Source organism: Neovison vison, chromosome 4, assembly GCF_020171115.1.
Source record: "Neovison vison isolate M4711 chromosome 4, ASM_NN_V1, whole genome shotgun sequence".
NCBI lineage: Eukaryota > Metazoa > Chordata > Mammalia > Carnivora > Mustelidae > Neogale > Neogale vison.
Genome location: NC_058094.1, coordinates 25,522,834 through 25,538,029, shown reverse-complemented (window position 1 = coordinate 25,538,029; position 15,196 = coordinate 25,522,834). Strand labels below are relative to the sequence as shown.

Here is a 15,196-nt window from a genome sequence, read left to right as displayed (position 1 = left end):
CCCACCCCAGCCCCTCTCCTGTGCACAGTGCTGTCTGTTTTCTATCTTGACTTTGTGCTATGTCATTAACAAAAGACATTCAGCTTTTAATGATCTTGGCCATGATAATGAAATAACACTGTCAGACATGTCAGCCTTACTGTATACTTCTTAAAGGAATAGACATTGAAAGACTTCATGTAAGGGAAGAAATAATTAGAAATACTTCATAAGTGAAAAACAAACAACAAACAAATAAACAGTAATCAAACTAGCGAACTTTTCTTTGCATAAACATGTGGTTTGGAACAGCACAGACATTTTATCTATCGTTCTGAGTGTAAACATAGCCAAGTATGTAACGAGTCTTTAAATCTTAAGAGTTTATCTGCTTAGAATATTTTGAGTTAAAAGTTCAAAAATGGTTTACTATAGTTAAAAAATTACACACTTTGGTAAAAATCTGGGACTTAATGAAATATGTAATATTTTGAACTTGATTGAAGTAGAGTTGATTTATATTTAAAAGGAGTTTTTGATAAGACATCAAAAATTTCTCATATAATTAGATACCCTATATTCTAAGAAGAAATTTTGAAGAAGCACTTAAATAATAGGCAGGTGTCAGATAATTTTCCCACCTGTTTTATCAAGTAGTTTAAAAATAAATAATTTCATTTGTATACACAGAAATGTAAACTTTCCAGTTAGTGACCTAAAAGATCCAACTTTTCAGATATTTAGATTTTTAAACCGTGCACAATATATAAAATTAATGTATTTTTATATGAATATTGGTTTTTACATATTTTTGCACATTGTTGTATATTAAAATTGAGTATCCACATTGCATGGTATGCTTTCACTTTATCAATAGTTATTACCCATAAATAATGAAGCCTGAAAATAAGTATTTAAAAAAACAAATACTTTTAACCAATCTGAAGAGGTCATAATTCAATTTATGTTCACTTTTTTGAGAGATAATATTAATATACTAATATTATAAAGTCAAACATACTAAGCTAATTTGTGCCTGAGATTATATAATTCCAAATAAATAAAAATTAAATGGTGAATATGACTTTATTACAATTGTACCACAAACATTACATACCCTGTGTAAAATGAAATTTTACCCATAACATATTTCCCCTCCATTCTTCCATTCAAAACACACTAACCTTGTCCTAAAGTTTGTAGGATGAGGATGTCCATCATATAAGGATAAGTAGTCATATTCTTCTTCTAGAGCAAATGACTGAAAAACAATTTGTATTCTATTCCGTTCTTCTGCTATTATTACCCATGTACAGTTTGCACCATTTGGATATCCATATGGAAAACCAGGGCTTTCTATAGTGCCATTAAGTCCTTTTAAAGTTCCACCACATGTATAAATAAATCCTGAAACAAAAGACAAATAAAAAGACATTAATATTGTATAAAGCACAAAAAATCCAGGAGACAGTATAGTTTTGAAAAAAAAAATACCTTTTGTTTTTCTAAGACCTATGTGGTCATAATTTTGTAAATAGCAAAGTATAGGTAAATTATCTAGATTTCTTTCTTAAAAAGAAAAGCAAAATCCTAAAAACTAGCAAAAATAGCTAGCAAAATCCCAAAAAAACAAACAAACAAACAAAAAAAACACTTGTCATCTACCAAACATCTTATGGTTAGCAATTATAGAATAGTTGATGAAGTAAAATTCTCCACACATAATTATCCATTTCATGATCCAACAGAAAAACAAAACCTTAGAACATGGTATCTTCCCTCGAAGTAGTTTCCAAACTAATCGTGGACAATCATAAAAAACAATGAAAACTAAATGATTTTTTAAGGTATGCCTTAAAAAATAAACTTCACTTTTTCTTGGTAAAACATGCTAATTTTTGTGTGTCCATATCTGTACCATGTAGCCAGTGTGCCTTAGGAAAATCCTTCCCACCCTGGTTCTACCAGAAGGATAAATGATTCAGATCTTAAAAAAAAACAATATACGTTATCATTCTTTCTTTGACTAGAATAGTTGGCCTAGGATAAACACAATCTTTAACTATATCAGAGTGAAACCGAGGGTTAGGAAGAAAATACATTGAAAATTTGAATCCTGGACAACTGACAGCAGCCATTTGTTTGTTTGTTTAGTTTATTTATTTGACAGAGAGAGACAGAGAGGGAGCACAAGCAGGGGAAGTGGTAGAAGGAGAGAGAGAAGCAGGCTCTCCACTGAGCAGGGAGCCCAATGTGGGGCTCCATCCCAGAACCCTGGGATCATCACCTGAGCTGAAGACAGATGCTTAACCGACTGAGCCACCCAAGCACCCTGGCAGCAGCCATCTTAAAAACTTGCATGGCTCAGGGAGCCCAGGTGGCTCAGTTCGTAATGTCTAACTCTTGATTTTTGTCCCAGGTCATGATCTCGGGGTCATGGCATAGAGCCCTCCATCAAGCTCCACACTCAGAGAGGAGTCTGCTTGGGGAGACTTTTTCCCACTGCCCCTCCTCCTGCTAAAAAAATAAATAAAACTTAAAAAAAAAAAAAGGAACTTACATGGTTCTGTGAGAGTGCTAATTCTATGGGAAATCTGAACTATTGACAGCTTGACTTTTGGAGACATCTAGAAAACATACAATGTTTCTTGAGAAACTGGTGTTTCCAGATCTGTGGGTTGTGCATGAAGCTTATGGGCCATGAAGCTGTTAAGTCAGAAATATGAGCTAACTGGGGGGAAAGAACACTTTATTACCCAAAGCATCTATATTTGGAACTGGGTATAGAAATGTAGGAAATATGGGTCTCCCCTCTCTGAGAAGGAATGAGTATATGATAGGTACGGATATTTTTTTGAAAAATATGAATGGGAAGCCAGAGTTGTAGATTGTGGCAGACAGAGAATGATGTGGGATATTCTCTTTTCACAAGAATACCATGCTTTTGCTAGTGTATCCACTTCTCTACCAAACAACTGTACGCTTCAGAGTAGCTGGGTCTACTGACCCCAATGGTGAAGCAGGTGGCTCGGGGCTGAATTAATCTCTACAACCCTATCCTCTTACCCACATTTACTTTAGGAACCTACTCTGATTATCTCTATTTTACCGCAAAATCCTAAACCTGGGATATTCAGTATTGATATAAACACAGTTCTTGTGATTCTTTTTGGCCTTTTAAAAAGTTACCAAGAAGTTGAATAAGGTAGAAGTTTAAAAAAAAAAAAATCAATACTTGTGTGTATACCTATATTTTGCTCATGCACCGAAAGTCAAATAAGGCATTTTATGATTTTCAAAAATAAAAAAAGGAGAAAGGTCCCTTTTAAATTGCTTCTTGCAGAGCAATTACTTTGAAGCCTTAGGTTAATTAGCTATCACCCATTTCTATTAGTTTTCTGCCTGAACAGCTTCCAATTTGAACTTCATAACTAAATGCAAGCATGAATCCCTTCAGCTACAATCTGATCTATGGGCTGTTTTTTTTTTATATTCTCAAGCCCCATAACCGTGATGGCTTTAGAAAAAGGACATATGTCCTAAAATAACATGTTCAGCTCTGGCCACTAATTCTTTAAGGGCCTGCTGATTCATACATTTCAGTTCCTTTCCTTTTTTGTTTCTCGAGGCCGATTAAGAATTACACCTATTTTTAAGCTTTTTCAACTGTGTTCTTCATTTTATTTTCATTTTTTTGTTTATATTGAAGTTTGATTAAACATCACATTATTCATAATAACAAAGTACATTTTGTCAACAATAGGTTTATAGTTTCCATTCCCCCACCAAAACAGAAACAGAGTTCTTAAAAGTAAAATAAATTCTCCCTCATTTACTTAGGCTTCACAAGGTTGGTCATCATTATCAGCTTAGTGTGTATCTCTCTCTAGGCCATTTCTAGGCAAATGCAGATATATGCATATTTCCATATTTACAAAGAGAATCAGCCATACTGTTCCTTATTTTTTGAATGTTTTTGTGTATATGTGTAAAATATCACCGATTCTGGGTCTACATATGTACTTTTCCTACATTCTTTTTTAATGACTGCATAGCTATATGGTATATGGTCTGCCTGTACTTTAATTTATTTAATGTATCTCTTATTGACAGCTTTAGTCTTTGTGTTTTCAGGGGCACAAGTAATGACTTTGGGTCTATATCCTTGTATACTTGTGTGATATATGCCTTGAATAAAATTCCAGAAATGGGTGTGTCTCATTTTAAATTTAGGTAGATACTTCTGAACTATCCTCAAGAAATGTGAAAATTTCTACTGCTATCACCAGGCGATGAAGTGTTTTCAAACTTCAGCTTCAATTTTGGCAATATTAGATTTTATACAAGGCAAAAAAAAAGTTATCTTATTATTTTATTTTACATTTCTCTCATAATTGTTGGGATCAAATATCTTGTTATATGCTTCTCATTCATTCATAATTATTCTTTTATGAATTGCCTCTCCATATCCTTCACTTATTTTTAAAGGACTCTTCTTTCTAATTCTCTTTTAGGAAACAACTGCTTAGCTTTCTGTTACTCATGGGTAATCCACATTTGCCTTTCATATATACATTTTGAATACCTTCTGTTGTATTTTTCACACCTTGACTTTCCACTTAAAAAATCAATTTATAGTTGAAAAAAACTAAACTTTACATGACTTGGGTCACAAGAATTTGGTTAAGAACACAGATTTTTCATTTTTTCTCCCTTTTTCACATTCATATTTTACTTTTTCTGTACAGTATGGAAATACAATTATTTGTACAAGTATTTTTATGATTTTTAAGTTTTATATTGTTTTCTTTTATGCTAGTTGAGATCTTTGACAAGAAATAACTTTGTGTTTACCTTTCACTTTTTTTTTCAAACTTGTGGTTTATGTACTGCAATTGTGCTTTTGTGCCCAATTATATTGAATGACTCTTTTTTCATCACCAAGAGTTCACAACTTTATTGACATACAGCTCTTGTGCGATAAAGATTGTAAAGAACTTAATAGTAGCAATTAACCTTTTTTTTTATTGTGGTTAGCAACACATAATATGAAGTCTATCCTCTTACTAGTTTTGAAGTGGACAGTATTGCTAACTGCATCCACAGTGTTGTACAGCAGATCTCTAGAACTTTTCCGTCTTGAATGAATGAAACACTATACCCCTTGAAAAATAACTCCTAATTTCCCCACCTTTCCTAGCTCCTGGAAACTACCATTTCACTTTCTTTTGCATGAATTTCACTAATTTAGATACTTCGTATAAATAGAATCATGCAGTATTTGCCTTTCTGTGACTACCTTATTTCATAAGGTCCTTGAGTATTCATAAATACTTAAGATAATGTCCTCAAGGTTCATTCATGTTGTAAAATATGACAGGATTTCCCTCTGATTTCCCCTGAAAATAAACACCTCATGTATTCACTCACACTTTAATGGACATTTAGATTGTTTCCATTTCTTGGCTATCATGAATAAAGTTGCAGTGAACATGGGAGTACAAGTATCTCTTTAAGATCCTGCTTTTAGGGGGTGCCTGGGTGGCTCAGTGGGTTAAAGCTTCTGCCTTCGGCTCGGGTCACGATCTCAGGGTCCTGGGATTGAGCCCCACATCAGGCTCTCTGCTTAGCAGGGAAAGATCCTGCTTTTAATTATTTTTGATAAATACCCAGAAGTGGGATAGCTGACTTATATGGTAGTTCTATTTTTAATTTTTTGAGGAACTTCCTTAGTTTTCCTTGGTAGCTGCATCACTACCAGTAAATACTTCATATCAGGCGAAGTGTGTGTGTGTGTGTGTGTGTGTGTGTGTTTAAATAATGAGTGAATTCTAAGCGGTCAGATCCATTAATATGGAGTTGTTCATAATATGCCCCTATTCTTCTGATGCATGTGGGGTCTGAGGTATAACCCCTCTTGTATTCCTAATATTAGTAGTTTTGTGGTTTTTCTCATTTTTTTGGTCAATCTTGCTATTGCTTTGCCAATTTCATTGATCTTAAAAAAAGGTTTTCATTTCATTGATTTTTTTCTCTATAACTTTATTCTGTTTTCAAATGTTCACGTCTTATTTGATTATTTATTTTCTTCCCCTCGTTTTGAATTTAGCTTTTCTTCTTTTCTTGGTTCTTAAAGAGGGAGCATAGATTGTTAATTTAAGACTTTTCTCTATTTCTAATGCATGTATTTGGTACTGTAAAATGACTCTCAGTAGTACTTAAGCTTCATCTCACACATTTAGATATATTTTCATTTTTATTCAGTTTAGTGTATTTTAAATTTTCACTGAATCTTCCTTTTCAAGAAAACCATGGCTGTTATAGGAGAGAATTGTTTTATATACAATTGTTCGGATTTTAATTAACTTTTGACATTAATTTCTAGTTTGATTCCATTGTGATCAGAGAACATACTCTAGATGATTTCAGTCCAAATCTGTTTAAGTTTTAATCCCCAGGATATGGTCTATCTCTAATATGTGTTCCTTGAATACTTGAAAATGTGTATTCCAGTGTTGTAAAATAGAGTGTTCTCTAAGTGTTGATTATACCATTAGTGCATCCTGTTGAGTTCCATACCTTTGTTGACTTTTCTCCCACAGGCAAGGTGTCATTTTTCTCTGGCAAGAATTTTTTGTCCTCAGTTTTCAGTTTAACTATAATGTACATGGTATGGATTTCTTTGTGCCTCTCAATTTAGGAGTTTACTCAGCTTTTTTAATCTGTAGGTGTATGTCTCTTGCCAAATTTGGAAAGTTTTCAGTCATTATTTCCTTAAGTACTTCCTTAGCCCTATACTCTCTTCTATGACTCCAGTGACACAGGTCGTTGGTGCTCTGTTCATCTTTTTTTTTTTTTTTTTTACTACTTTCTTTCTGTTGTTTAGATTAGGTCATTTCTTTTCTCCTTCAGTTCCTCGGTTATTTTCTCTATTCCCTCCATTCTCTTTTGAGTACACCAACTAAGCTCTTCATTTCAGTTATTGCACTTTTCTTAAGTAGCATTTTTTTAAGATTTTATTTTTAAGTAACCTCTCCACCCAGTGCGGGACTCAAATTTACTAGCCCAAGATCAAGAGTTTTATGCTTCACCAGCTGAGCCCCTCTTATGTAACATTTTGATTTGACTCTTCTTTCTATGTTCCATTTCTTTGCCGAGTCTTTTGATTTACCAGCACTTTAATTTTTTTTTTTTATCTGTTTTAAGTGTCTGCATTGTTTCTTGGGGAATTTCGTTTATCCTGGCTGCTTTAAAATATCTGTCATGTGGTGTTGGTATTCATTGATCTTTTTTTCCATTAAGTTGGAGATCTTGTTGCCTTTTGGAACAATAAATGATTTTTCTTGCAACCTGGATAATATAATTTACTTTATGAAATTCTGGATCTTATTTAAATCTTCTCTTTAACTGGCTTCTTCTGAGACTGTCCCATCAGGAAAAGTGGTGGTGGGTATTGCTTCGCTATCATCAAATGGAAAGAAAAATCCATGTTTTTTAATTTGCTTCCATTAACAACTATAAGGGAGCAGTGTTGTAGTTGGGTGGTGGTGAACATCCCTACCTACCCTACATGTCTTTCGAAACCACCCAGCAGGAAGTAGGAGGTTCCTGTTACTGTGAAGTGAGTGAAAATCAACCTCCTTTGATATCAAGCTCAAGACATTACAAATAGAGAGGGTCCCTCGATGCAATTTCTTCTCTTTCTAAACTCTATGATTATCATTTTATTCTTCCACGTGTATCTTCTTTTACTGTTTTCTTTCGGAGGGTTTATGATATATGACTCATCTTGAAATGAATTGAGACATCTAAAGAAACTACATATTTCTAGATAAAGCAAATGTTAAAAATAGATGTAACAAATATTTAAAATGTGTTTAACCAGCAAGATTTCATTTCTTTTAAGGCTGCATAATATTCCAGTGTGTGTGTATGTGTGTGTCTTCCTGATGCATTCATCTCTTAGTGGACATTTAGGTTGCATCCATAACTTGGTTATTGTAAATAATGCTGCAACAAACATAGGGGTGCATGTACCTTTTAGAATTAGTGTTTTTATCTTCTTTGAATAAATACCCAGTAGTGAAGTTACTGGATCACATGGTATTTCTTTTAAATTTTTGTGAAACCTCCATTGTTTTCTACAATGTCTGTACCGAGTTACATTCCCACCAACAGTGCACAAGGGTTCCCTTACCTCCACCTCCTTGCCAACATTTTTTTGTCTTTTTTTTTGGTCTTTTTTTAATTTTAACCATTCTGACAGGTGTAAGGTGATATCTCATTGTGGTTTTGATTTACATTTCCCTGATGATGAGTGATGTTGAGCATCTATTCATGTGTCTGTAGGCCATCCTTACGTCTTCTTTGGTAAAATGTCTGTTCAGGTCCTCTGTCCACGTTTAAATCAGATTATTTTTTGGTGTTTAGTTGTATTAGTCCTTCATGTATTTTGGATATTAATCCCTTATTGGATATTGGATCATTTGCAAGTATCTTCTCCCATTCAGTACTTTGCCTTTTTGTTTTGGTGATGGTTTCCTCCACCCTGCAGAAGATTTTTATTTGAATGTAGTCCTAATACTTGGTTTTTGCTTTTCTATCCCTTGCCTTAAGAGACACGTATAGAAAAATCTTTCCTATGCCCAAGGTCAGAGAAATTACTCCTCATGTTTTCTTCTAGAAGTTTTATGTTTTCAAGTCTTAGATTTATGTTTAATCTATTTTGAGTTTATTTTTGTGAATGGTGTTAGAAAGTGGTCCAGATTCTTTTTCTTTTTTTTTCTTTCTTTCTTTCTTTCTTTTTTTTTCTTTTGCATGTAGCTCTCCAGTTTTCCCAATATCATTTGTTGAAGAGATTGTCTTTCCCCCATTGTATATTCTTGCCTTCTTGCCCCCTTTGTCATGAATTAATTGACTATATAAGTGTGGGGTTTTTTCTGGCACTCTATTTTGTTCCACTGGTCTGTGCTTTTATTTTTGTGCCAGTATCATACTATTTTGATTACTACAGCTTTGTAATGTATCTTGAAATCTGGAATTGTGATACCTTCAGCTCTGTTTTTCTTTCTTAAGGTTGCTTTGGCTATTTGGGGCCTTTTTTGTTTCCATACAAATTTTAGAATTATTTATTCTAGTTCTGTGAAAAATGCTAATTTTTTGATACAGATTGTATTGAATCTGTAGATTGCCTTGGTTAGTATAAGCATTTTAAAATATCAATTTTTCCAATCTATGAGCATGGGATATCTTTTCTTTAATTAGTGTCATCATCAATTTCTGTCATTAATGTCTTAAAGTTTTCAAAGTACATGTCTTTCACCTCCTTGGCTAAGTTTTTCCCTAGCTGTTTTACTTTTTCGTTGTTGTTGTTGCAATTGTAAATGAAATTCTTTTCTTAATTTTCTTTGTGCTACTTTATTTTTAATGTATACAAACAGACTGATTTGGGGGTATTAATTTTATATCCTGTAGTTTCGCTGAATTCATTCATTACTTCTAATAGATTTTTGGTGGAGTCTTTAGGGTTTTCTATATATATACTGTCATCTACAAATAGTGACACCTAGAGGACATTGTGCTAAGTGAAATAAGTTAGACTGAGAAAGACAAACACCATAGGATTTCACTCATGTGTGGAATTTAAACACCAAAACAAATGAATACATGAATAAAAAGCAGAATCAGATATATAAATACAGAGAACAAACTGTGGTTCCCAGAGAGGAGATGGCAGAGGATGGCCAAATGGATGAAGGGGAGGGAGAGATACAGACTTCTAGTTGTGGGAAGAAGAAGTCATAGGAATAAAAGGTACAGCACAAGGAATATAGCAATGATATTTGGGAGCAATATACAGTGACAAAGGGTAGTTGCATTTGTGGTAACCCTTAGCATAACATATGAAGAAGGTGAATTCTGTTGTACATCTGAAACTAATGTAACATTGTGTATCAACTACACTCAAAAAATTAAAAACTAAAATTCATATTGTTAAAAAAGTATAGTTAATTATAATAAAAATATTTTTGTTTCATTTAAAGTTAAACATTTATCAACCATTGACACATTGTTTTGATTTGGGTGATGTCTAAGCAATATTATTATAGCAGAGATAAGAAAGTTTGAAATAGTCATTAAAAATTTTTTAATTTGCAATGGGTTTTATTTTTCTAAAAGATCACTGTATTTTTAATATTCATTCTCTAAAATATGAATTTACTGAGACTTTCTTGTCTGCAATTGTCTCTTTAATTAGACTGTAAAATGTAATTTATGGTTTTATCGAAAATACCAGTTTTTCAGTGAGCCTCAGTTTATGCAGCTAGACATCCCAGCTTCACAATTTAGCACTCTTTTTGTGCAAATTACCTTATGTGTCAGTTTCTTTATTTATAAAATGAGATAATGAGTAACTGTTTTAACAATTAAGCATGTTAACAACTGCAAATCTCTTTGAACAGTGTTTTAAACATAGTGACTATTATACATGTTAACACTTTTTTCTTTTCCTTGTCCTCTTATTTATTGCTACAATTATCATCTTTAGCCATGAAGCTCCATTACATAATTTAACTAATCTATTTTCTTTGAATTTGACCACACAAATTTGAATAAACGCACTAGAAAACCCTATTACCAGTTTGTCAGAGAATGAAAAATGCCTATTGCCCAAATGTATCAAGTATGCTAGCAGACAGTGCCTATGAAATGTAATTCCACGGCTCTAGTTCAGGTTATCAATAAAAACACATTAAAATATTTTATTATTTTCAGAGTGGAAGGTCAGTTTTTAATCTCAGGAAATCAAATGTTAATGTTTTGAAGGAGAAAATATAACCTGATATTGGTAAATTTCTTTTGTTGAATTAATTAGTTAATTAATTTGAGAGAGAGGACATGATGACAGAGTTGGTTGGCAAGTGAGAGAGGGAGATGGAGAAAGAAACTTAAGCAGACTCCACTCAGTGCAGATCAGTACCTGAGCAGAAACCAAGATTCAGTGACTTAACCAAATATGCCAGCCCAGCATCCCTGATATTGGTTTATGTCTATGTAGATTCATAATGAGTGAGTATTCTTCATTTATTGGGTGAATGTATGCCATTTGGGTCAAATTTTTATTTGTGTTAGTGAGATCTTTATTATTCATACTAATTTTTTTCTCTGTCTTCTTAATCTGCTACCAAGTAACTTAAAAATCTCTGCAATGTGCATTTGTTCCTTTTATTTCATTTTTGTTCCATGTATTTGGGCAGTAAATTACTAGACAAATAATTCTTGGTATTATGGTGAACTTAGTTCTCCACCATTATGAAATTATTTTCTTTGGATCCACCAATGGTTGTGTCACAAAGTCTCTTTATCTCACATTAGTATAGATACTTTCAGTTATTTATAAGTTAGTGTGTGTACTTATGATTATTAAAGACAGGCATATAACTGCCCAATGTACTTATGATTATTATATTATAGGCAAGGTGGATTTCTTATGAATAGCATGTAGGGTTTAACTTCTTAAAGTTTATGTGTTACTCTTTACTTCTAGGTTAGAGTCATTATCTTTTAACTTATTCTAATTATATATGTATTCTTTGTTCCATATGTTTTATGTTCCCTTTATTTCCCCTTTTTGCCTTATTTTATATTAATGAAGTGGGTATTTTCATTGACTTTTTTTCCCTCTATTAGCTTGTCAATTTCATATTCTTTAGTGGTAACCCTAGAGAATAAAATTTGTAGCCTTGATGATTAGAGTAAACTATAATTAGTCCATTTATTAGTTCATGAACAAAGCAAGGACAGTAGAACATTATAACTCCACCCCATCCCTTGATGTTTGCACCATTATTTTTGTAGACTTTAATTATACATATATTATAAACACCCAAAAGACACTCTTATTCTCTTAATCTAAAGTTAACATTCATTGGATATACCTACACATTTCTTCTTTTCTTCATTTCAATCTTTCCATTAAGTTTATTTTTCTTCTACCTGAACAATTTTCTCCGGTATTTAACTTAAGTCTGGCAATAAATACATTTTGTTTGCTTGATTTATTTTGGGTTTATCTATTATTTATAACCATTTTTGATGGAAGATTTGATACAGGCTACTCTACCAGAGCTAGGAGTAGAAGTTGCTTTGTGATGTTTTATCTTTATCACTTTTTCTTCTTCATTCTCTATCACACAACCACTATTTCAGCATCTTTATCAACCAAAATAATTTTTCATTCTAAAAGCCTATGTCTGAACTATATCACAATAATCAACAGAAATAATCATTTGGGCAAAACCAATTTACACTGAAATCAGTAGTTTCATATCATTCATTGAGCATGGACTAGGTGCCAAACACGATAGTGCATATTAGATTTTCACAAAAATTTTATTTTTTATTTATTTTTTTCAATTGATTTATTTTCAGAAAAACAGTATTCATTATTTTTTCACCACACCCAGTGCTCTATGTAATCCGTGCCCTCTTTAATACCCACGACCTGGTACCCCAACCTCCCACACCCCCCGCCACTTCCAACCCCTCAGATTGTTTTTCAGAGTCCAACTCCCTTCTCCTCTCTAACACCCCTTGTCCTCCATGCTATTTGTTATGTCCACAAATAAGTGAAACCATATGATAATTGACTCTCTCTGCTTGACTTATTTCACTCAGCATAAAAAATTTTATAACAGTGTTTCAGCCCTTAAGCATTAGAAGCTACTGGTAAAAACAGACATAAACAAATAATTTACACACGTATATGATAACTGCTGTAACAGGAGTCCTTGAAAAGATATCCAAAATATATCAAAGGGGGAAAATAAATATTCAAATCAAAGTTTTTCAATGACTCAAACTTGTTATTTGCCATTTCATTTCATATTAATTTTATTAGTATCAGGTAAATATATATTTTAGACTTAAAAGATGAGATTCTCCAAGGTGTAAAGTGTATCAGTCACTGGTATGTTGTAGATGGCAATTACATTTTAAATTTTGCTACTCAAATTATTCTACATATCCAAAATATTCATTCATTTTCTTCTTGAAATGCATAATTTTACTTTCCTGGGTTCATTGAATTTTTATGCTGTAAGATCCATCATTGTGATGGGGCGCCTGGGTGGCTCAGTGGGTTAAGCCGCTGCCTTCGGTTCAGGTCGTGATCTCAGGATCCTGGGATCGAGTCCCGCATTGGGCCCTCTGCTCAGCGGGGAGCCTGCTTCCTCCTCTCTCTCTCTGCCTGTCTCTCTGCCTACTTGTGATCTCTCTCTGTCAAATAAATAAATAAAATCTTTAAAAAAAAAAAAAAAAAAGATCCATCATTGTCCATTTAGTGTGGAATTACCTAGAATATTCACCATTTTCCATAATAATGGAATTATCAGACTTGTGGAATAGTCAAAATATTTCCGGTGGAATTGGAAAGATTCTAAAGGAAAAATATCAAGAAGAAAAATGGGATAAATGAATCAATGATGAAAGAGCATTTTGAGACAGACTATGCCTCTTGAAATTAGAAATAAGCAATGGAGGAAACTGTATTAATCTGGCAAATGAAATTGTCTTAGACAAATATTATCAGATTTCATGTAAACATTAGCTTGTAATGTCAAAGGGAGGAAATCGATGGTCTCCTGTTGCTTTCTAGCTTTGATACATGACTCTGAGGCATTTTCAAAATTATTGAATTACTACTGGAAGCAAATATTCTCACTGCAAATTGTGAAAACTGAATCATTTCTAAATCATCATGTGGACTTCTAAACAGTTCAGCAGGGCATTATCATAAAGTTCAGGTCAAAAAAAATCCAATAAAATTATAATATAAATGACTTTTAAGTTGATCTGATTAGCACAGAAAATATTGAAGAGCAACTAACTTATTTAGTTATCAAGAATTGTAGTCAAATAAGATATCATGTATTATTAGTATTATTAATATTGTCAATTTGAGCTTTTGAAACTGTGGGTTTTATTAGACATTGACCACAGATGTCACATTCTACCTCTAGTGATAAATGCATTATATCTTTTTCCCCTTGCACTGAAAGTTTAAAAAATAGTCCATTAATATGATGCTTTTCATCATATTTTTCTGTTACTAATACCTTAATTGTCTTCTGAACTTTAGCCACTAAAATGGATATTAATTATAACTAATCATATCCTATGGATCATATGGTCTCTAAATTTGATCCATTTTGGAACATTCAAATGCTTTTGAATAATCCAACTTCATAAAGACCCCTTCTCTCCAGATTGCTCCATAGATTTCTGAATATATTTTAATATTGGTTTTTAGTTTGTATAATTCCTTTCCTCTTTAAGTGATATGTTTCACATCAATCATCTCACTACCTTTATTGTCTTTCACAGTCAGTACTGTTCAGAATGTAAACTTTGGACTTACACATAATTACTTTATCACTTAACAGTGATGTGATCCTGGGAAATTTAGTCTTTCTGAGACTCAGTGTCCTATAAATTAAGCTTAGAGAATTCTTGTGGGGATTAGCAATAGTACATATGTAACTACCAGAAAATTAGAAAAAGATGACTATTATTTCAACTTCTAAAAACTATACCAGTTATGCCTACTTAGCTTTGAATCTAACTTCTCCAAAATCTTCATACTTATTTCAGCCCTAGAATACTGGTAAAATCTATATAAATATCTGTTCATATTCCTCTCAATAATATTAAGCAATATGTGTGTGTGTGCGTGCACAATGTTATTTTTCAAGGGAATAAGTTGGGTTCTTACATAATTTTCACAGTGATTACGCACACAATGAATACACAGATATATGAATTGCTGCATTTTCATTATAAATTTAAAATAATTTATTGCCCCAAATTCAGAAATGTCTTTATGCTAATTATTCCTTTCTTCCACTCAAATATCTTTACTGCTTTCCCCATACCACTTTTTGTCTTAAGAGTCTGGTCATAGATTACATCACCAGATCTTGCCTCTAACCTCATTGCTTCCATTTGATTTTGGCTGATGTGTCGGCAAGAAATGACAGTTCAGAAGAAGAAGGGTCATTGTGGTTGTTGCCTTTACACTCCATGCTGGATACTGGTAGTAGCTGCTTTTGAGAGTTATGCCTGCTTGGTGGAAGCTCTCTTTCTACGTTAGTAAATTTCCTATATTCCAAAAACAATGTTTGGGGTTTTGCTTTTTTTTTTATCTCTTCTTTTGCGC

At 32.9% G+C, this 15,196-nt stretch overlaps 1 protein-coding gene across 1 annotated transcript in view; it reads right to left on the bottom strand.

The window, feature by feature from the left end:
- CSMD3 (CUB and Sushi multiple domains 3) overlaps positions 1 to 15,196 on the bottom strand; it is a 1,253,935-nt gene that overhangs the window by 1,129,024 nt on the left and 109,715 nt on the right. Inside the window, exon 2 of the mRNA XM_044245069.1 lies at positions 1,164 to 1,386. Coding sequence (XP_044101004.1) covers positions 1,164 to 1,386 — 223 coding nt within the window. The remainder of the gene's footprint in view (positions 1 to 1,163; positions 1,387 to 15,196) is intronic.